The 23,744-nt window shown below is 35.7% G+C and overlaps 2 protein-coding genes across 6 annotated transcripts in view; one reads left to right on the top strand and one right to left on the bottom strand.

The window, feature by feature from the left end:
* The window catches only part of CCPG1 (cell cycle progression 1), a 48,903-nt gene extending 33,839 nt beyond the window's left edge, over positions 1-15,064 (top strand). For 3 of the 5 annotated variants that reach the window (XM_045529683.1, XM_045529669.1, XM_045529687.1), the window contains 4 exons: positions 1,422-1,673; positions 6,782-6,903; positions 9,980-11,385; positions 14,267-15,064. In XM_045529683.1, the coding sequence (XP_045385639.1) occupies positions 1,422-1,673; positions 6,782-6,903; positions 9,980-11,385; positions 14,267-14,456 (1,970 nt within the window). In that variant the 3' untranslated portion in view covers positions 14,457-15,064. Of the gene's footprint in view, positions 1-1,421; positions 1,674-6,781; positions 6,904-9,979; positions 12,138-14,266 lie in introns of those variants that run through there. The other 2 variants (XM_045529678.1, XM_045529697.1) reach the window with 2 other exon arrangements.
* Positions 15,035-23,744, bottom strand: part of PIGB (phosphatidylinositol glycan anchor biosynthesis class B) — a 31,762-nt gene continuing 23,052 nt past the window's right edge. The window contains exons 11-13 of the mRNA XM_045545363.1: positions 18,151-18,364; positions 15,730-15,910; positions 15,035-15,400 (exon numbers count right to left, since the gene is read on the bottom strand). Of these exons, the coding sequence (XP_045401319.1) occupies positions 15,269-15,400; positions 15,730-15,910; positions 18,151-18,364 (527 nt within the window). The 3' untranslated portion in view covers positions 15,035-15,268. The remainder of the gene's footprint in view (positions 15,401-15,729; positions 15,911-18,150; positions 18,365-23,744) is intronic.

The raw sequence follows: 23,744 nt of genomic DNA, 5'->3' as shown, positions 1-23,744 counted from the left end.
GTTTATTTTTACCTTTACCTATCTTAATTTTATGTCAGAAAGCCTGAGTTAAATACTCCAACCGTGATCATGAATGCCTTTGTATTATGTAATGCTTTGTTTAAGTCTTCCTTTCTTTCTCTTTGTCCAAGAAATGTAACCTCACACCTGAGGCGACGGCATCTTGGAAAAACTAGTGATCAAGAATAACCAGATAAACATGATGGGCATAAGGGTCATGACCAAAAGATCTCTCAGTGGCACCTGTATCACTAAATATTAGGAATATTCATTCATTCAGTAGTGCCTTCTGTCTTTTTGTTTATTGTTGTAAGTGTGGAAGTGAACTGAATGCTCCATGATCCATCTTTAAAAAGTACTGCCTAACCTAAGTCACCAGCTTTCCTGTGGCATGGATATCCTGTCTTCTGAACAACTGTTTTGCTTTTTTGGAGCATGAATGTTTGTTGTTTTGGAGCTCGTTGTATTAAATTCAGGTTTACATTTTATCCTTACTTTTTAAAGTGCTTTTCTTTTCTTCTACTTAGCTTGTGGAAATTATTGCTGAGTTATTTAATCTTCTGTGTCAACATATAGGTTGTTGATACAGTGTTAAAGAATTACACATTTGGAAAAAACTGAAGGTGATTTTTCCAGGGGATATGTTTCCCTGACTTGACATTTCTTGTGCAATTTTTTCACCCCTGATTTGTTGTCCTTTACTATTCTATTCATAAAGGAGCAGTACGAGACTAGTCCTTAATGTCGGAGATAGCTGTTGTGTCACTTCCTCATGCTGACATATTTACTAGAGGGTAAAATTAATAACCTTCTAGTAAGAGTGGCAGTCGAAGGGAAGGGCTCATCTGACTTCTGGAAACCTATGTTAAACTGTAGTGCTTTGAATGTTGATCATGGGCTAACAGGATGGAAATGAAACTAGGGACCAGATACACCCAAGGAAACTTTTGGTAGTTATTGTTCTTTGTATATCACAGGATCTTGCTGGTATACTTTCCTGTGTTCCTTAAATTACCTCTATTTGAAATTAAATGAAGAAAAAGAGGTTATTTTTGTTTCTAGAAATAGTACTTGTTTATACCTCTAATAGCAATGAAATTTAATAGGCTATGAGAATCAATGATTGTTCTTTCTAATAGTTTAAACTACAAGGGGAGTTAAAAAAAAAACAGATATAGATGGTCTCTTGAAGCACAGAGTAATATGATTATCAGATTCTTGTGTATCCCAGTTATGTTTCGGCTTTATGTTGATAAATCGAAAACTTGGTGTTTTTGTTTGTGTTGTTTGGTTTTTGTTTTTGGCTGTCTTGTGTCAAAAGGCATGTAGGGATGGCATTGATTATTCTAAATCATATTTACTGGGAAAGCTTTTCCAAAATTTTTGATACCTAAATGTCAATATTTTTCTTTTCAAAATAGTATTTTCATCTCAGCCTAGTGACGATGAATCAAGTAGTGATGAAACTAGTAATCAGCCTAGTCCTGCCTTTAGACGACGCCGTGCCAGGAAGAAGACTGTTTCTACTTCAGAATCTGAAGAACAGCTACTTACTACACAAGAAACTGAACCATCTAAGGAGTCGAGTAAACGCCAGTTCAGTAGTGGTCTCAATAAGTGTGTTATACTTGCCTTAGTGATTGCAGTCAGCATGGGATTTGGACATTTCTATGGTAAGTTTTTGAAAGTTTGTTACATATAAACTGATGACAAAGTGTGGAGTCACAGTCACTAAGTAAGGAATTCTGGGATCCATTTTCAGTGCCATCAATTAAATGTATGACCTTGAAAACTAAAAACCTGTTTGAGCCCCATTTTCTCATTTGGAAAGTGGGTGTTGCCTGTCTCACAAAACTGTTTTCTCTTAAATGAGGCAGTAGTTATTAAGTTAAGAAATATAAGGATTATTATTAGTATGTGTATTTGTGACTTTTTTAAAGTTAAAAGATTGGAAGATTGAAAATCTGAAATGCTCACCACAAGGTAAATTATTTTAACTTAGAATCACGGTTAAACAAATTTGAACTGTGACTTCATTAGGAGGCTTATTTAAATTTCAGTTGAAATAGCTACATTTGAAATGTTGAAATAATTAGTCCTCATTATTTCTTTTGAGGTTTCATGTAAGTATCATATTTTGTGACATTCATTATTGCTTCCATGGTTCACATGAATTGAGAATTGTTTGTCTTTAGTTAAGCTTTATGCTTTGCTCTGTTAAGCTTGTTAGTGTTTATGTATGTTGATTATCTTATTGATTCAAAGCCATTATGCCTTTTGGGTGAGAAGAGGAAGGCATTCCATGTGTTGGTGTTTTTTCATTTAGGAGCCTCCCGGTTGAATCTCTTTATGTAAGGTATATGTTTGTACAAAGGCAGGAGTATTTGAGAACTGAACATTCACTCTCTTTGCTGTATTGGAATTTAGGGTGGGCATCTTAAAAAGAAATGTCTTAGATTTTGTCAAGTTTACAACTTTTAGTTCACCTTAACTACTTTTAGATTTTTTTGCATACATAATCCACAGTTTAACTTTCTGTTTTGCCTGGTTCCTTCCAAAAATGTTTTTATTGTGCAAAGATTGAAGAATTGCGTGGACCCTGTGTCGATTTGTGGAAAAGATAAATTACTCAACATAGTATGATGTCAGAATAAAGTTACTGAAGACAATATTTGTTTAAAGTCAGAGTTAGTGAAATGTGTTTCTTACTGTATTTAACTTTATATTAATAAAATAAGTATGTATCTAGACTCCTGATGGATGTTTGCTTGAATTTAATACTGAGATACTAAAATTTATATCCTCTCTTGAGGTTTGTTGTAATGAGATTTGATTTGAAATACATATTTAACTTTATTGACTAGCTGGAACAAATATATCAATATGTTTTTTGAGTATGATTTTCCTCCCACAAGTAAACATGAAGGTAATGAAGGAGAAGGTCTTATCCTAGTCTTTTTTTCTTACTTAAAAACTGGTTAGTGACTTTTAATGTTAATCTAAATTGCATTAAAACCTCACCATTTGTATGCCCTTTGAATATTTTGTAGAAAGATCAGTTTAGGGAGGAGTACTTTCCAAAGTGAGGTCAATTCTCTGTTATTTGGGATTTTGGTAACTAGTACAATTTACTTAATTACAATTAATAAAACATTTTCCTACATTTTTTCATATTAGCCTTTTTAGAATATGAAAAGCCCAGATGATATAGTATGAAGTATGTCTATATAGTAAGGAGATTGGTTTAAGAAACATACAAAACCTAACCTGAATGACTTTTCACAGTCACTCCTTAAAGGACATCCCATTTTTTCTTAATTTCAGCATCGATCTCAGTGTTCTTTGGAGTTGATTTCACAGCCAGTTTGAATTTCCCATCCATCTTCACAGTGAAGTCAGTCATTGCATCCCATAGTCAGCCATTTGTTTTATAATCGAACAAAAACATACTATTGAATGAATCACTCAGAACATTTGTCAGCCTTGGCTCCATATATATTTGGAGTGTCAGATCTATACTGGAAGAGAAAGCTAGCATGACTAAGAATAGAAAAATAGTGTACTCCAGGGTTTTGGCGAGTTGAAAGTGCTTCCAGAAGTTTTTAAAAAAAATCTTCATGTATGAAGAAATCTTTCTTGTTCTTGTCATTACTTGTGGACTATATTCTAAATCATCAGTGGAGTTCAATTGATTTAGTTTTCTCATGGAGTTGCTTTAAATATTGATAGGCTGCCTTCCTCTTCAGCAGACAATGTAGCAGTATAACTAGATGCTAAGTTATATAGCACAGACATGAATTACAGCTCAAAGAATATACTACTGAATCATCCTGAAGATAGTAGGATTTAAGCTGGGTCTAATCTTAGTAAGCTTATGACAGGCCAAAGGAAAGGTAGAAAATTCCAATGAGGAGAACCTGATAAACTGAGGAAAAAGTAAACTTGGATTTGGGAGCAGTGAGAAGACTGCCTGGGCTATAGCAGAATACGTATGTAGAAATAATGGAATAGGTGGAGTTGCCCTGCCCCACAGTATAGATAGGGCATTGGTTCCAGGACACTCCCCTGTGCTCCCACCATAACAAAATCCACTGTGTACTCAAGTCCTGTGACTGTGGAAGCCACATGTAGGAAAACTTGTCCCTCCGTGTATGATGGGATTCTGCATTTATTTGAAAAAAATCTGCGTATGAGTGGAGACCTGCACTTCAAACCTGTGTTGTTCAAGGTTTAATTAAATATTGTAAAACATACTGGAATCTGGTAGGCGAGTTTGATTTATTGAGTGACCTGACAGCAGTGATTTTAGAGGAAAAAAGTGCAGGAAGGTAAGTGGTATAGGAAAAACTAGAACAGTTAGGAGGTTTGTAATCCCAATATTAGTTATGAGGGCCTTGACAATTGTAGTGACAGTGGGATGGAGAGAAAGTTGGTAATATAAGGAACACTGAAGGAAAAATGGAAAATAGGACTTTGAGCCTGGATTCGTGGGATAGTGGCAGTTTATTACATTCTAGGAAGTGTGCTAGCTGCATCACATTTGGAGTTAGGAGTTACTGAGGAAGGGTTTTGCCAGATGATAAAATAAATAGATGGTAAGCATAGTTTGGTTTGTTTATACCCAATTTATTCTAAAACGGTTTGGGGCAGGTATTGAAGTTTGATTTCCGCCCCTCCACAAAAGGGCCCCCAAACTGCCCCATAGGCAGCTGGATATAGTTGCTGGAAGCTCTGGTGAGAGGTTAGGACTACATCTGTAGATGAGAAGTCTTACAGGAGTGATAGCAAAAACTGACAATGGGTTTATGTGGTAAGATAAGCAGCATTTGTAGGCACGACTAGAAGGCCAAGATCGTATCTTGTGTGGTAACATCTTATAGTTAAGCAGCTGAATGTGCAGGAGGAAAACTCCAGTGATTAGTTAGTGAGACTGAAAAGGAAGGGCCACATTAAGATGGTTATCAAGAACATGCTATCTAACAGTATCTTGAATTCACATCTCAACACAGTTTTAGGTTATTTTCCAGTGGGCAAAGGAATTCATCTTATTAGCAGTTTGAAATAGAAAGTTAAAGGTTTTCTGATACTCTGGGAACTATAGATAAATTTCTTTCAACATGTGAAAAAATCTGAGTTTTTTTGAGTAATTTTGAAACAAGTTTGCCATGCTTCTAGAAATTGGAAAATTTGGATTCTAACACAGAGTATCATAGTTGTTAAGTAGCATTTAGAATATCTAACAGTTGTCTGTAAATTGCCAAATTTTCTTTTTAGTATTTTTTAAGATGTATTAAAGAAATTAAAAAATAATTTGTATAGCAGTAAGGGAAGAAATGATAAACTATCATTACATCCTTTTGTTGTAAAATTCTGTGATATCTGTACATACTGAGTGGCATGCCCACTCAGTAGATGTAGGATTAATGTTGCTGAATGCATTTTGCCTTACTTTTGATATAGTAGGTTTTTTTCCCCCTCATGTGTGAAACATATAGCAGCATGTGAACAACATGTTTTGGCAAAGTAATGTTTTGACTTCTGGTCAGAAAGATACGTGAAGACGAATGATATGAAGGATTATTTTAGGGTGAAAATATAGAGAATCCTAGTTGGTTTATGGTTCCTTTATCACTGCTGGGATAAGGACAGTGGTACTCCAGTACGGATCTAACCATTGCAGAATTGTTTTTTTTTTTTTTTCTTTTCTACTTACTTTTTTTTTTTCTTTTTTTTCCTTATGACCAACTTAAATAACCATTGCAGAATTCTTAACAGATTTGGCTTTGAGAATGGTGCATAATCACAGCTAGCCAATTATTTTCTGTGCTGTGCTTTATATCCTTTAGGCAGAATGTTACAAAAGAGAGAAAAAGTTTTCGTTTTCCCTTATTGACTTATAAACTGAAAAGGTACCATGGTTCATGTCTCTGTAAGGGAGGCTGAAACACTTTGTACTTCAAAGATCCCCTCAAAACATCAAAGCTGAGTGCCTTCAATATAGTAAGATAAGAACATTATATAAATTGTTATCTTTGTTAGAGAAGTACAGGCTGGCTTGTTTTAATCAAATGGATAGTGAACTGCTTAAATGTTTCTGGGTTATTGTTAAATAAATATTTTGAAAAATTAACCCAGTTTGGCCTGACTTAAAATGTTACAATTAACATCCCACCACCATTTGATGAATGACTTCATGAGCTTTCACTTATTTATTCTTCATCTATATAATCAGGTTTTTAAAATTTCAGCATATTATGGGGGTACAAATGTTTAGGTTTTGTATATTGCCCTTGCCCCCTCCCCCATCAGTGTTTTTTTTTTTTTTTTTTAAGAGTCAGGGACTTGCTCTGTTGCCCAGGCGGGAGTGCAGTGGTGGGATCATAGCTCACTGTATCCTGGAACTCTTGGGCTCAAGAAATCAATCCTCCCACCTCAGCCCTCCCAGTAGCTGGGACTATAGGTGTGAGTCACCATGCATGCCTGTTAAATTTTTTTAGTTTTTATAGTGATATAGTCTTGCTTTGTTGCCCAGGCTGGTCTTGAACTCCTGGCCTAAAGCAATCCTCCCATTTTGGCTTCCCAAAGCACTGGGATTATAGGTGTGAGCCACCGTACTCAGCCTATAATCAGAATTTTTAAAGAATTGTAAAGTGCTGATACTTTAAGAAAATGATTCTGTCTAGATTAAGTGGTCATATTATATACAGATTAAATGTTTTTATGTATTTTAAAGTATTGGTAATCATATTTGTGTTATACCTAATAAAAATTTTCATTTTAGGAACAATTCAGATTCAGAAGCGTCAACAGTTAGTCAGAAAAATACATGAAGATGAATTGAATGATATGAAGGATTATCTTTCCCAATGTCAACAGGAACAAGAATCTTTTATAGATTATAAGGTGTGTACCACTAACAAATATTAAAAACAATTATTAGCCAATAATTATGCTGTTTAGATACATGTACAGTGCAGGTTGGTAAATCAATAATAATGCTGATAATTATTGAATGATTATAGGTCATGAGTGCCTCATACAAGTATTTCTCTTATTTTTCACAATATGTGAATTAAGCAATTATTACCTTCATTTTATAGCTGGGAAAGAGGTTTCAGAAAGGTTAACCAACTTTCCCAAGGGTAGTGATTAGCAGAGCTAATTTGATTCCAAGCATCTGACTTCAAAGCCCTTATTCTTAACTGCAATTTAAAACTGACATTTTATATACGTATATAGACATTTTATTATTAGCATTATTTTCACAGAGCTAAGCAAAACATTTTTAGTCAGTGGGAGAGAAAAATGAGAGTTGTGGCTTTATTTACTTTTATTTATATATTTTATTTATATATTATATATTTACATATATATATATTTTTATTTATTTTTTGAGACAGAGTTTTGCTCTGTTGCCCGGGCTGGAGTGCTGTGGCGTCAGCCTAGCTCATAGCAATCTCAAACTCCTGGGCTCAAGTGATCCTCCTGCCTCAGCCTCCTGAGTAGCTGGAACTACAGATGTGCGTCACTATGCCTAGCTACTTTTTCCTATTTTCAGTAGAGACAGGGTTTTGCTCTTTTTTTTTTTTTTTTTTGAGACAGAGTCTCACTCTGTTGCCCAGGCTAGAGTGCGGTGGTGTCAGCCTAGCTCACAGCAACCTCAAACTCCTGGGCTCAGGCAATCCTTCTTCCTCAGCCTCCCAAGTAGCTGGGACTACAGGAATGCGCCACCATGCCCGGCTAATTTTTTGTATATATATTTTTAGTTGTTCAGCTAATTTCTTTCTATTTTTAGTGGAGACGGGGTCTCGCTGTTGCTCAGGCTGGTCTCGAACTCCTGAGCTCAAACAATCCACCTGCCTGGGCCTCCCAGGGTGCTAGGATTACAGGTGTGAGCCACCGTGCCTGGCCCCAAGAGTTGTGGTTTTTTATTTTCTCCAAAATTTTCCCTTGATCAGGGGAAATGGCCAATCCTTTTTATTGGTTTCTTGTTAGTTCTGATGGAAGGCGGGGTGCATATTATGTTTTTCTACCTAAAACTCACCTAGATCTAACAGGACTTTACTGTCTATTCTGTCCAGTTACCTAACATATTATTGGATTTGTGAGGACCAGCAAAATAGCTAGTCTCCTATCTAGTTCTTTCCTAGGAATGGTGTAGGGATTGTAGATAAGCTCAGGATAGAGAAGTAAGTTGCTGCTTTTTCCTTCTGTTTCACCCCCTCAATCTCCTTCACACTTAATTTATGTATGCCTCCCTTATAGGTTATGATTATATTTCCTGGGAGGACAGAATACCAATTTATATGCAAATTGTATTTTTTCAGGGGGATACTACTGCAGCTAATTATAAATAGTGTAGTTTTCCTACCTATATCAGATGTCATTTTCTTCTTCACCACAATGGTTTCTGGTTCTACAGGATGACATTAGCTTTTAGGAGACTCACCAAGCACAAATCTTTATAGAGAGTCAGTTTTTACAGATCTCCTATTTCTGGCTGTTAAGTGTGGATCAGATGTTGAAACTCTTGGGAAGACCTGCTCAGCATCTGCTCATCAATCACTTGTTTAAAGATCATGTTACTGGATGAGAATGCTGTACTCTTCCCTCACTCTGTGGCTTCCTGTTCTTGTGCATTTCAAGATTATGCTACAGAAGTCTCTTCTACTCCACAGTCCACTGCTGTTGGGTAGAAGAAACTTGTTTTCTCTCATGTAGGTAGAGCAGAAGAAATGACTGCATTTAAATTTTAAATCTTAATTTGTTGTCTGAAGATTAATGAGCCAGAAAGTGAAGAAACATTTCAGATAATTATTTTTCAAGTGTGAAATAGTGCTGTTCTCTTAAAGGATTTTTTTTTCCTTTCTCTTTTTTTTCTTTTTTACTTGTTTCTGAAACCAGATAATTTTACTGGTCTGATTCAATGTGATAACCATAATGTTTGTGGTAAATTAAACCAAATTTAAGTATCATTTGGCAGACTTATACATAAGATATTTTAACTGTGTGGATAATGCTATAACACATATTGAAGCATATTATTTAATTTTTCACTGTTTTTGGTTAAAATGTGTTACTAATGCATATGTGTGAAAGCAAAATCAGATCAGTTGAGGCTACCTTGAACTTTAGTAAAATTCTATAAGCCTACCTGAACATGATTTCTATCCTGTTTCTGTCTGACTTTCAGAGTTATAGTAATCTACAGATTAATCTTCAGAGTTATATTAATCTGTACAGATTACAGAGCTGCTGTAATCTGGGTTACAGTCGCTTCAGAAGTTTACTTAAAGTTGGGGAAATTAGTTTTAAATGTTACCAAGATTCAGTCTGTCCTCTAATGTGCTTGTAGAATTTATGACTTACTCGTACTTATTGGAAATATTTGTTTGCATAGGACTAAAATGTTTCAAATAGGACTAAGATTATTGAAATGTTTCTTCCTTCAGAGGGTACACTGACTACAAACAGAATTTTTTGAAACCCGAAATCAGCTCTAGATGTAATTTTACTTTTTATAAAAGATAATCTCTCTCCCCAAGAATCAGAAAAGCCTTTTCCTACCTAAATTCCCTAGGAGCCTTTTCAGGAAGAGAGTCCTGTGGTCAAAAGATGGAAGAGCTATCCCCTTTTCTCCTAATTTTTATAAATGGGCCCAGGAACCAGTAAGAACTTCATATAATTATAGGAAACAGTAATCAAAGTACCCCTATTGCTATTTTAAAAATCCTATTAGGGATAAACTGAGCTCTAGCTAACTTTTCCCCGTCTTTAACTTGTTCCACCACGCCACTGTTCTTCATTTGATGTAGCTGTCTGCTAAGCATTTTCTTGCATATGAACATTATACTACCCAGGGGACAGTATCTGTAGAAGTAAAGCCACTAAAGTTTATGGAGTGTTATATCTTAATGATTTAAATACAGCTTTTAAAGCAGTTGACATTTTTCTTTCTTCTCTTTCAAAAAAAATTTAGTCATTGAAAGACAACCTTGCAAGGTGTTGGACCCTTACTGAAGCAGAGAAGATGTCCTTTGAAACTCAGAAAATGAACCTTGCTACAGAAAATCAGCATTTAAGAAAATCTCTGGAGAAGGAAGAAAAAGCCTTGTCTTCATTACAGCAAGAGTTAAGTAAACTAAGAGAACAGATTAGGATATTGGAAGATAAAGGAACAAGTACTGAATTAGTTAAAGAAAATCAGAAACTTAAGCAGCATTTGGAAGAGGAAAAGCAGAAAAAACACAGCTTCGTTAATCAAAGGGAGACTCTGTTGGCAGAAGCAAAGATGCTAAAGAGGGAACTGGAGAGAGAACGACTAATAACCTCGACTTTAAGGGTGGAACTCCAGCAACTAAGTGCTAGTCAGTCACATGGCAACTCCGATTCTTCCAGTGTGTCAACTGAACAAAAGGAAATAGCAATCTTACGGGAAAGACTCACTGAGCTGGAGCGGAAGCTTACCTTTGAACAACAGCGTTCTGATTTGTGGGAAAGACTGTATGTTGAGGCAAAAGAACAAAATGGAAAACAAGAAGCTGATGGAAAAAGGAAAGGGGGTAGAGGAAACCACAGGGCTAAAAATAAGTCAAAGGAAACATTTTTGGGTTCAGTTAAGGAAACATTTGATGCCATGAAGAATTCTACCAAGGAGTTTGTGAGGCATCATAAAGAAAAAATTAAGCAGGCTAAAGAAGCTGTGAAGGAAAATCTGAAAAAATTCTCAGATTCGGTTAAATCTACTTTTAGACATTTTAAAGATACCACCAAGAATATCTTTGATGAAAAGGGCAATAAAAGATATGGTGCTACAAAAGAAGCTGCAGCTGAAAAATCAAGAACAATTTTTAGTGACTATTCACATCCACAGTATAAAGCACCTACACAGAACCAGAATAGTAGAGGCCCTACTAGGCAAAGAGACGGAAGGAAAGAAAAGCCAGTTCACTTTGAAGAATTCAGAAAAAATACAAATTCACAGAAATGTACTGCTGAGCATGACTGTAGGGAAAATTATCCTTTTAGAAAGGCTTGTTCTGGTGTATTTGAATGTGCTCGACAAGAATCCATGAGCCTTTTTAATACAGTGGTGAATCCTGTAAGGATAGATGAATTTAGACAGTTAATTGAAAGGTACTTATTAAAAGAGCTGGATGCTTTTCATCATTGGGAAGAACTTGATCATTTTATCAATAATTTTTTCCTAAATGGTGTCTTTATACATGATCAGAAGCTCTTCACTGACTTTGTTAATGATGTTAAAGATTATCTAAAAGACATGAAGGACTATCAAGTAGATAATGATGGAGTATTTGAGAAGTTGGATGAATATATATATAGACACTTCTTTGGTCAAACTTTTTCCCCTCCATATGGACCCAGGTCGGTTTACATAAAACCATGTTATTATAGTAGTTTCTAACATTTGTAGATTGGATAGCATTTTGATTTGATGAATTTCTTGAAAGGTTAATATTTGTAAGATTGCTTTATTGCCGCTGAGAATTTAGAATAAATTGAAAGTTTTAAAATTCTAGCTATTAGAAGCTGAAAATTTCATGTCACATAATCATTTGGATTTGATTTAATTTCTACCTTAAAAATCAGTTAAGAAGGGCCTGGGTAGGCTCAGTCGATAGAGCATCAGACTTTTAAAAATCAGTTAAGGATATATAAGTCCTATTTTGGCATATTTTGTTTCTTTTCAGTGTATTTTGTATGAAAAGATAATTACCTTAAGTGAAATTATTTTCCTGTAATCTTTTATGTATTTACTCACCTAAGGAAGCTAGGAGTGAACAACATAAATTTTACTCTGAAATCAGAAGAGCTCATACATAACTATTCTAATATCCCATCTGTTTTTCATTTGTCCATTGAATATACCAGCTTAATTATGATACTTAATACTTATAGAATTATTGTTGATAAAGGTAGAGGCATGATCAAAGACGCAAACTTGGCATGCCAGAAATTCTAATTTCTGTGTTTCATAATAACTTTTTAATCTATTGTTTATCAGCTTTTTATTCTGTAACATGAAACTTGCTTAATCTTGAAATGTTAGCTTCACTTTTTACCTTTGAGATACTTATATCTTTCTGAATAAATGTAATGTGTCTATAAAATAATGAGACTGATTCTGGTGTCTTTAGTCATTAAGCAGATATCTAGTGCTATAATGAACAAAGTGTTGTGAGGCTGCCTTGAGGAAACAAATGAAAAAAGTTTTGCGGTAAAGGAATTTACAAGCTAGTTAAATAAAAAGAAATGAAATGAAGGTATGGAGGCATGTATATGGTGGCTTCAGGCTGTCTGGAGATGTTTGGAAAGGCTTCATGAGTGAGATGGCCTTTGAACTGAACTTGGTTTTTAAATTAGCTTTTGGAAGAGAAATGAGAATTTGCTGTGTAGTTGGGGGAGTGCATTTCACTCAAAGGGAAGGTCATTTGCAAAGAGTTGGAGATGTGAAGACATAACTACTTTCAGGAAGCAGGATAGTGCTGGGCAATGAATAAAGAAAGATTCAGATCATGAAGGGCCTCATTTTATGTGAAAGAATTTGTCCTGTAGGCCATGGAGAACCTCTAAAGAAGAGTGGGGTGTGATAAGTATTTTGGATTACAGTAGTCTCCCCTTATCTTCAGGAAATGTATTCCAAGAACCCCAGTGGATGCTTGAAACCAGGAATAGTACAGAATTGTATATATACTATGCATGAATTTCTTTTTCCTTTTTCACAATTTCACAAATAGAAGGTTTGTTCTTGCAATAGATCTTAGCAACCTTAGCGTACAGATTTTTTTTTCCTTATTGAGAACTTTCACCTTTTCACTTAAAAGGAAGCATTTTACAGCTTCTCTTTGGCATATCCTAATTGCCAGCATGACCACTTTTGCACTTTGGGGTCATTATTAAGTAAAATAAGGGTTACTTGAACACAAACACTGTGATACCACAACAGTGGATCTGATAACCAAGACTGCTAAGTGACTAATGGGCGGGCAATGTGGATACACTGGATAAAGGGATGATTCAAGTCCCAGGTGGGACAGAGTGGGACAGCATGAGATTTCATCACACTAGTCAGAATGGGAGTACAATTTAAAACTTAAGAATTATTTCTGAAACTTTCCGTTTAACATACTCAGACTACAGTTGACCACCTGAACTGCAGAAAGTAAAACTGCATAAGAGGGGACTACTGTATTGGCAGCAGCCTGGAGGATTGCTGGGAAAGGTGTGAAGCTAGAAGGTAGTCAATACAATACCAGCAGGAGTTGATGAGTACCTGAATTGGAACAGTAGTAGTAGGAGTAGAAAGCAGGACACAGAGTTGAACAGATGGTAAAATTGGTATTTCTTGTGAAAGAGAAGTAGAATGTAACAGTGACGTCTAGATTTGTGGGTTAGGTTACCTGTTGGATAGTGGGTGTCACTGAGATAGAGAATACCAGGTTTTTGGCCAGGGGAATTGGAGATGAGGAGTATTTGGAAGTACCTACTGAGATTGAAACGGAGAAGGGTTAGTTGGCAATTAATTACATGGCCATCTCTTTTGCCCAGACTGTGTGTGTGCGTAGATAGTCTAGGCTGGAGGCATTTATCAGACTCCTGGGGAAACACAAACAGGAGGCTGAGAGGATGAGTGGCATCATGAAAATCCAAAGGTCAACTCAAAAAATATTTAAATGTCTCATATGCTTTTTAAAAAAGTTGACTGAAGAATGTTTCTTAGCTTAGGAATTGGGTGGCCATTGATGGCAGTATGGACTTCTAGTAAAATAGTAAAAGAAGCCTGATCATAGAGCCTGAAGAAAGCAGTATAGACATTGTGAACTTTAGTTGTTAGAGAAAAAGTTAGAGACTTTTGCTTTGCTTTGTTTGTAAGATATGTGTATATATTTCTGCTGAGGGAAAAAGCCAATGGGGAGGGATTGATTTTTATAGGAAAGGAGGAAAAATAGTGGAAACACATCTCATTATTTTATTGTCACATTTCTATTCTTTATATGTTGCGTGTTTCCCTTTTTTGCCAGGACAGTTCTATTTGTCTGTTTTTTCTTGCTATAGGATTAAAAAAAAAGTGTACTACTGAATCCTTAATTTTTTTATATAGCTATACTAGAATTATACTTCAGATTAATTTAACATCTTTTTTCAGTGTTCAGATAATAGATTAATGGAGGAAAACATTAAAATTGTTTTTAATTTAAATAAATTGAACTCTAACATAGATGAAAAATGTGTTTACTGCTTTCAGTCGACCTGATAAAAAGCAACGTATGGTAAATATTGAAAACGCCAGGCATCGAAAACAAGAGCAGAAGCATCTTCAGCCACAGCCTTATAAAAGGGAAGGTAAATGGCATAAATATGGTCGCACTAATGGAAGATACATGGCAAATCTTGAAATAGAATTGGGGCAATTACCTTTTGATCCTAAATATTGATTCATGATTAAGTTAAATTAGAAAACTGTAAGAAACATGGATGCTTTTCTACAATGTTTGGTGTTGAAACTAAGATGAAATTATCAAGATGACAATGTCTTTTTTCCTTCATTTTTAAGTATTGGTTTGATGACTTTATATTATTACTCAGAAGCATCAATCAAAAGCCTACTAACTGCATTTTCCTGTAGTTTAGCTTTGTTGAATTTTTTTTGGCACTGGAAATGTTCAACAGTAGTTTTATTAAGGAAGCCAGGCATGCAACAGATTTTGTGCATGAAATGAGACTTCCTTTCAATGTATTAGCTTAAAGTAAGCTCAAATCATACATGACAAAGTGTAATTAACACTGATATTTGTGTTAACTTTGCAGTAGAGCTTGAAAAAAGTACATTGTGATGGGATTTCATCTTTAACATTTTATAATCTTACCTTTGCTTCTTGTCTTTTTGTGGGTTCAAGAGCCCGTTGACTTGTGAAGAATTTGCTGCCCTCTTTTGAGCTTGCTGACTTGTTCTCTTGTGAAATTTCTTGCACATCTGAATATTGTGGAAGAAACAATAAAACTACACCATGAGGAAAATTAAAGGTCTTTATTTAAAATCTGGCATTGTATTAATATGTGGTTTTATACTATGTGATATTTTATTTCCTCAGTAGTGATATTTGGTAAAGCAGTTCACAGTGTTTTTTTCCAAGTTCCATGAATCTTACCCAGTGTTTACTAAAGTATTTAAGCAGTATCTAAATATTTCCATCCAGCAATGTCAGTTTCTCTAGGAAAGATCTAAACACAGTTCAGAATTTCATCTTCAGTTGAGTTTCCCTTTTAACTTCCGTTCATAGACATATATGTGACTTCCAATTCGACCCTCCGGCAAGTGAGTGTGGAAGAAAACAGCAGTTCTCTCATAATTGCTTGAAATTAGGAAAGCACTTATTTCCTAGAAGTAAAATAAATGTTTAAGTAAAATAAAGGCTACAGTTTGCTGAGTACTGTTTCATCAGTGAATTTTAGAATTGCCTATTGTAATTGCTTCTCTACAACTTTTTTCTTAATAAAACAATAAAATTTCTTAAAGAATTAACTTGTGGTAAGTAAAATATCTTGATAGTTACAGAACCGGGGCTAATTTTGACTGAAGAAAAGACCAATTATCAAATATGGGGGTTGAAAGGGACCATAAAAAAGGTTATGTCTATTTACCTGAGTGTTTGCTAAACCTGAGGTAAATAAAAATACTGAGCTTTCATCTTTTTCATGTTTACTTACCTCCTCCAAAACGCTGAAGATGATCAAGTGAGTAGGCAATGATGCATCATCGCGAAACTCTTTATGTAACCAGTTTAAGGGATTTAGGTAAAATATATCTGCTTCATCAAGATACTGACTTTTTCCAGTCAGGTCTGGGGGACATTGGAGAAATCTCATTGGTAGTGGGCAGTGAACGTGGCTGTGAAAAGAAAAGTTACCATAATAAATACAAAAAGTAAAAAAGAATGTGAAAGTTTTCTTCAGAAATATCATGTACACTTAGCAAAATGTGAAATCTGAATCCATAAACTGTGTTCCAAGTTAAGGTAAAGAAGCAAGCCTTTATTGCATTTTCTCGAAGATGGAAACATGATTCTCATCCATGAACCTATGCAGCTGCAGCATAACCTGCAAACCCACACTAAAGCGTGAAACTCCATTTCAAGGAGGGAAGTAGGTCAGTTGGCAGCTTGAGGGACTCAACATTCTGTAGCATTAGTGTGCTATTCCAGAAACCTAAATGGGTCCAGGTAAGTTAACTTTTTTGTTTTATTTTTAGGTAATGCTTATTTTATTTTTTTATTTCAGCATATCACAGTGGTACAACTGTTTAGGTTATGTATATTGCCTTTGCCCCACCTGAGTCAGAGCTTTAAGCGTGTCTATCCCCCAGACGGTGTGCACCGCACCCATTAGGTGTGTATATACCCATCCCTCCCCCCTCCCATCTGCCCGACACCCAATGAATGTTATTACTATATGTGCACTTAAGTGTTGATCAGTTAATACCAATTTGATGGTGAAGTTAACTTGTTATTAAAGTGATTCACCATAGCCTTATTTGGTAAAGTGGGAAACTATGGTCATAAATAAGAAAGGATTCTCCTCTCTTCCCTTTCTGCTCCCATCCTTAAATGGCAAGTTCTTCCTGTTGTTTGTCTTACATGTTTATGTAAGATTTAGTAATAGAGGCAAAATATGTTTGCTGATTAACATCCAAATAAGTAATGGTTATATTTTGGTATAGGAAGACTAGAGCGTAAAAAGATAAATACATCATGACATTTTAAGTTAGTTAGTTGGGTCATGCAGAAAGCCTGGTTTATAACTGCCCCAGGAAAAGTTAAACCTCACTTATAGAAGAATTTTAAATTTCCAATTAGAAATAAAGTTAAATAATTATGGAAAAAGAGGTTTATTTTGTATGTGAATTGCACATAAAGTAAATTTACACAAGACCTAATATTTCATGACTTTTATTGGAGATTATGGTCTTGTTTTAAAGGGAAAGCAGAAATTCCTAAGAAAAATCTGCCAGCTTGATATTCCAGAGTAGGCATCAGACTTTTTTCCTCCATTGTGTGCTTTGAAAAGGTACCAAGATAAGAACTTGGTGAACTATACAAAGCCTAGACATCGTCCACTACAACCATGTATGGAGAATATCTTGATACCTCTAGAAATTCCTGTACTCTGCAGTATTAACAGTAATGTGAACATGGAGGGAGAATGAATGTCCTCTCAGCCCTATTTTTTTATTAATATAGTAGGGAATCCAAGTTGCAGAGATACTTGAGGTCTTCCATCTAGCCTGTGGATTTTGTCAATCTCAATTTTCTAAATTGTGTTTTAATGATTGGTATTAATGATTCAGTTAAGTAGAGTATTCCAAAAACGTTGTAATTCCCCTAAAATGATATCCACGGTGATATTAAATTAACTGAATATGCACATAAAATATTAACTCCAGATTGAGACTGAGTTAAACAGGTGTAGAATTTTCTATAAGAAAGCTGGCCGCTTTGCCCCTGTACCGTTACTAGATAGCTAGTAACTAATACAGTTTTCTGAAACATAAGCATAGGACCAAATGGATGTCTTTTTAAGTTCCCTGAATAGTTAAGGCAGTTTTAGTATTTTTTATTTTCTAGAAACAATTCAAGCATTAGAATATCATCTAGCTGCATTCCCTAATTTTTACAAGTGAGACAAGTGATGTCCAAAGAGATTTTAGAAGACTAGTTTAAGACCAGAGCAATAATCCAGTAGTAAATCTGGGCTATGATCCAGTTTTTGAGATTAATTCAAAATTGTGTAAATAAAAGATGGTGCCATAAAGATTTGTGGTAAGATCAGTGATAAATCAGTTTCTTTACTAAGAAAACTATCAAATACCTACGAAATGTTTTATACCAATTTAAATCAAATTTTTAAGTGCAAATAGTTTGAACTTTTAAAAATATAATAGTTTACAAGATTTTCACCGACACAGTTCGAATGGCTTTTTAAAATCCATCAGTGAATAAACATGGGTGCAAGTTTAGAATTTCTTATCATTTGATCAATGATCAATTAATTCAAATCTAGGAATCTGAAAGGGAATTTTAAGGTAGTCAGTTTCACTTTCTTAATAGCACATAGTAGAACAACTTTTATTACCTGTAATAAGGAGTAGAGTGGCAAGGCATCATTACAAGTATTGAAGCCGAAGATTTATTGGGACTGTTGTAACAGACTTTTTGAATGTAACTCATGACATCAAGAGTACCTCGTTGATGAACTAAACCCGTATAGAGGGCGAGAAGCATATTTGATAAAAACAGGAAACTTAGAGCTGGTTTCTTCCATGTTTTCAGGTGGGTTATTGAGTATCCTATATGAAGATAGACACATTGAACTGTACACTGGCAATCTTTTATTTTCTTATGTTACCTACAAATATAATTTTTCATGGAAACAACATAAGCTGTAATACCGTGATGGACAAATAAAAAATAAGTCGTCATAATTTCTCTGACCATTCACTATCACTGTATTGCCATCTAGGTCTTTAAAGTATTAGAAAAAATGTCTGGTGCCTATTCTGGTACATAGTAGTTGCTAAATAAATAGGACTTTTAATTATTCCATTTACCTACCTTTTTAATCTCCCAAGCACTAGTAATGGATAGTTCAGTGTGTAACACAAGTCTCAGTAATGTGTCCTCTTAGCAAGATAAGCTGTTGGGCTTCTGGAAGATTTTCAGTGGTGTGTGAGTGGTGGTATGGATCGTTTTCTGAAAGAAGAGGACTAAGTCTTAAGTTTTTTTTTTTTCTTTCACTATAGTGTTGGGTAATTTGGAGATGCTGAAAATTTTTTCGTTTTTAATATGTGAAAGTAATTTGTGTGTGGCAAAAACTAAACAAAAAACCAAGTAGAACAAAGGTATAAAAGGATAAGTAAAAGTCTTTCTCCCTACCCCCCCAAAGTCCTGCTTCCCAGCAGTAGCCACTGATAATGAGCACATTAGGATCTGTTAAATACCAAAGAACATGCCTTTCCATTGGAAAAGAGTAAGCATATTAGTAAGCTCCCTAACATTTTGTTTATGGTTTACATAATACTGTTTCTGTGGAACCAGGTAATAGTTCTTTAGGAACTTGGGTATCCAGTACCCAAACCACAGTCTGCCCAAAATGTTAGCACTAATACCCACTGGAGCCAAGGCAGTGTTTTCCATTTTGTTCTTTCCCTATGAATATTTTAGATAACATTACCCACAGTTCATACTATTTAGGAGTTGGAATATCACATATCCATGTCACCTAGTACTGTTAATCTACTTGAGATATCTCTGATTAATCAAAGAACATTCTGAAAAGTGATGTGAAGAAAAATGTAGCCAGATGAAGAAAACTAAGTCTATCATTTAAAACTTACATCTACATTTAGAAGGTGTTTGAAATGGTAAAATGAGGAACCTACTAAAGAGGATGAGAACTAAAATTAGTTGTATTAGAAATAAAATAAGATTCCAAAAGTTCAACCATCTATAATAATTCCAGTTACAAATTCAACAGACCAGCAAATAATTCAACTTGAAGCACTTACTTTTGTTGAAAGGCAAAAACGTCTACCTTAGTGGGTTCAAATTACAGAAAGCTATACTGAATCTTATGGCAAGGCACTAGAAGGTAACTTGCTCTCAGAGATAGTCAAATAAGTGTATTGGGCCTAAGTGATTGACTCATTAACACTTTGTTCACTCATTAAATTGTTCACTGAAAATTTTACCAGAAACTATGGCATTAGGGATATAGTAGTATGGGTGGGTGACTCAAAATGGGAATGTGTGGCGATAAATGTTGTGAAAATGGGATTCTGGGTAGAATGCTGGAAGATAACGTTCCCAGCATCTTCAGTACTGGGGATAGGGGCGTCTCTTAGGTAATGCTTACCTTACTTACAGTATGGTGGTAATTTTCACTTTCTGAAGCTAGCTCATTTTAGGACAGATCATTTTAGTGAGAACTGAATCACCATATTATGTAGAGGAATAATATGAAAAAAATGCTGGGAAGGGAAGGAACAGTTGAACACTGTCTAGGGAGAATCAGGTGATAGCTTAGTTTACTGAGGGATAGTGGGTACTGATAAGCATTCGCCATTCAAAACTGGCTTCTGCAACAATATTATAGATCAGATGAGCTTTTGTGGGATATTTTGGAAACCTAACTACATGTTAAAGTTATTTCTAAGAGAAAATGCATTTCAAGTTCCAACTTGAAGTTTGGGGATAAAACCTTATTTCAAACCTGAGGACTGCCTTTATTTACATAAACTTTTAGCATCCTATAAGCATTACTAAGCATTTGACATATAGGGAAGATATCTTTAGAAATTTCCATTATCAAATGACTTTTGTGCACATGTTAGAAAAGAACCTGACTTCACAGGTTCTTTTCAAAGAGTCTTGAATTTGAAGCCTCTGAGGGATTTTCAAACCATCTGGCATTGAAAGTTTCCCAGTGGGATTTCAGAAACTAGAGTTGCTAAAGGGAGATTGGGGACGATATTGCTGTTCCAATGCTAGACTCAGGGAAGCACAGGAGAAGCCTAGGATCCATGGTTTCCTTATAGGGAAGTAGCACTGTTTCTTCAATATTTAAAACAGGTAATTGATAAGAGTCTAGTAGCTGCCATTCCAGTAAATCTACTTAATTGCACATGCAAATTAATATGGAGATGCAATTCTCACTGAAATGATCCACCCTCAAATGACCTAGCTTCAGAAAGTGATAATCATCATCATGTAAATAATTTAAGCGTTACCTAAAATACAAGACTTGCTCCCAATTACTGAAGATTTGGGGACTTTGTATGAACTCTGGTGACTAGTTGTCAGAATATAGAGCACTTCATTTCACATAGTAGCTAACACATTGCTAACTGGATGCTAAATATTACCCCCAAATACTTAATTTATTCCTGTTATCTGTGCCTATAAAAAGATACTTAAAAGTGGATATACAGAACATTTCTGGAAGAATTGCTTAAGAAAGTGATAACAGGGCTGGGAATGGTGGCTCATGCCTGTAATCCTAGCTCTCTGGGAGGCCGAGGCAGGTGGATCATTTGAGCTCAGGAGTTTGAGACCAACCTGAGCAAGAGCGAGACCCCGTCTCTACTAAAAAATAGAAAGAAATTAGCTGGACAACTGAAAATATATATAGAAAAAAAATTCGCTGGGCATGGTGCCTGTAGTCCCAGCTACTTAGGAGGCTGAGGCAGGAGGATCGCTTGAGCTCAGGAGTTTGAGGTTGCTGTGAGATAGGCTGACGCCAGGGCACTCTAGCCTAGGCAACAGAGTGAGACTGTGTCTCAAAAAAAAAAAAAAAAAAAAAAAACCACAAATGTTACCAAAGTGTTTTAAATCCATTATGTCCCAGTTGACTACTCTCCAGGATAAAATCTGAAAACTTCAGTATGTAAGAAGGCTCTTCATGTGTTGGCTCCTTTACTCAGCCATATCTCTTAATCATCATATATTATTTAGTTTGATATATACACTTTTAAAATTTTAGATATTTAATGTGGCAATCTGTATTCTCCAGCAATGACTAATGAGTTCCTTGTTACCAGGGTAAGGTTCATGGTCATGGGATGGGAATGTCTGAGGCTATATATTACTGATTCCTTCTGGTTTGGGCAAGAATTACCAGAAAACCTAATGTTAAGAAAAAAGTCTCTACCAGTTCTACCAGTTAGAGATATATCTGAGTTATTAATAACATTTCCACTTTTAAATACTCTTTGAGAAAGCTGTAGGTCAGCTAAGTTTTAGTGTTTACATGAGTAAAACAAAGGCTGATTCAATTCTGGAATAAGACATATAGGAGAATAAGGCTGAGAAAAAGCGAGACTTTGAACTTGTTCTTGAGAACCACTGAACTAAGAGCCTTTGAGATCTTAACCATAATGAGGGTACTGGGCACAGATGGAGGTATCAAGGAGAATTTTATGTTGCTATTTTGTTAAGAAAATAAAACTTTATTTTCATCTTCCATAGAAGTCATAGATAATACCTAAAACAGAAATCTCTAAGTGGCATTATAAGCATTTTATTTAGAAAACGGAGATAAATACCACAATAACCAGCTAAAAGAATGTTTAAGTAATTGCTTTTTGGGGAGTGAGAGCAGGGGGACTAATGATTTTCAAACAACTCCTAGAATGACTGTTGAAACAATGCACATGTGCAATTTTGATAAAAAGACTAGAATATGGAAAAGCAAAGTGGACCCATCAGAGAGAAGCAAGTCTGCATTTGCCACCATGGTAAAAACAGATTAAGCCGACACCCAATCCAGAATTGGTACCAAGTGCTGGAAACCTATCAGCACAAATGACAGAGGTTCAATCTAAGAATTTCAGTGTTGCTAAACCAATAGTACTTTTCTTTTACAGATAAACTGAGGGACAACATTATACAGTTCACTAAAGATCAGAGCCATCACAGAAGGTATGTTTTCTAGAATTAAGTCCTATTTTATAGGACTAAGGGAAATTCAAATTAGGCAATAGAAATTACTGCAGATTGAAAATAAGGCTGCAATTATTCCTCTTCCCGCGTCCCATCCCATTATGAGCCTTGTGTTTATTTCTTCATCTCTTGAAACTGGCCTGGCCTTGTGATTCGCTTTGACCAAAAGAATCACAAAAAAAGTGACAGTGTTCAAATTCCAAGCCTGGTCCTCAAAGGTCCTCAAAGGTCCTTGCGTACTTCTGTTCCCTCTCTTGGAACCCTGCCTTCCACCAAGTGAACAAGCCCCAGCTAGCTTTTTGGAGAATGAGAAAACAGAGAAGAGCTGAGGTGCCTTGGCCTTTAGCCAGATGAACCCCAAACATGTGAGAGCACAGCCTAAGTCAGTAGAGCTGTCTACCCAGCAGCTGATCACATTTGCATAAGTGAGCTCAGCAGAGATAAGAACTGCCCAGCTGAACTGTAGACTTGTAAGTAACAATAATAAATGGAGTTTTAAGCCACTAAAGGTTTTCTGTTTTGCTTTGTTTTTGAGAGACAAGGTCTTCCCTCTGTTGCCCAGGCTGGAGTGTAGTAGCATCATCATAGGTCACAGCAGCCTCAAACTGCTGGGCTCAAGCCATCCTCCTGTTTCAGTCTTCCCAATAGCTGGGACTACAGGCATGAGTCACCACGTCTGGTTAATTTTTAAAAATTTTTTTGTAGAGCCAGTCTTGTTATGTTGGTCAGGCTGGTCTCAAACTCCTGGCCTCATGATCCTCCCGCCTTGGCCTCCCAAAGTGCTTGGATTACAAACGTGAGCCACCTGGCCCAACCAACCCTCTAAAGTTTTGAGGTGGCCTCTTGCACAGCAGTGGCTGACAGAATTGTCATGTTTAGATAAAATCAGGTTAAAATAGTCCCATAAGAACAGAATTTAAGGCTGAGATTTGAGGTGTAATATAACTCCAGATTTCAGGTATTTAGAAAAAACTCAAACTGGGTCACTTAACACATCAAGAACTCCAAAGAGAATTGTTGTCTGGCAGTGTTCCTGAATGTCCAAAGACTTCTGTCTAGGTGAGCTCACTCCTTAATTGATCCTATTGATCCTTAATTGAACTTCTTAGCCTTAAAGAACTCTGACTCTTGGTGGAAGTACAAATCTCCTAGGAATCTTTTGGCCCACTCAAGAATCTTCTCCTCTGGAGGAAAAGATTACATCCTGTGAGGAGATCAGGGGGCTTTCTA

This window comes from Lemur catta, chromosome 1, assembly GCF_020740605.2.
Source record: "Lemur catta isolate mLemCat1 chromosome 1, mLemCat1.pri, whole genome shotgun sequence".
Classification (NCBI taxonomy): domain Eukaryota; kingdom Metazoa; phylum Chordata; class Mammalia; order Primates; family Lemuridae; genus Lemur; species Lemur catta.
The sequence above is the reverse complement of the archived record's forward strand: the minus strand, read 5'-3'. Positions and strand labels throughout refer to the sequence as shown.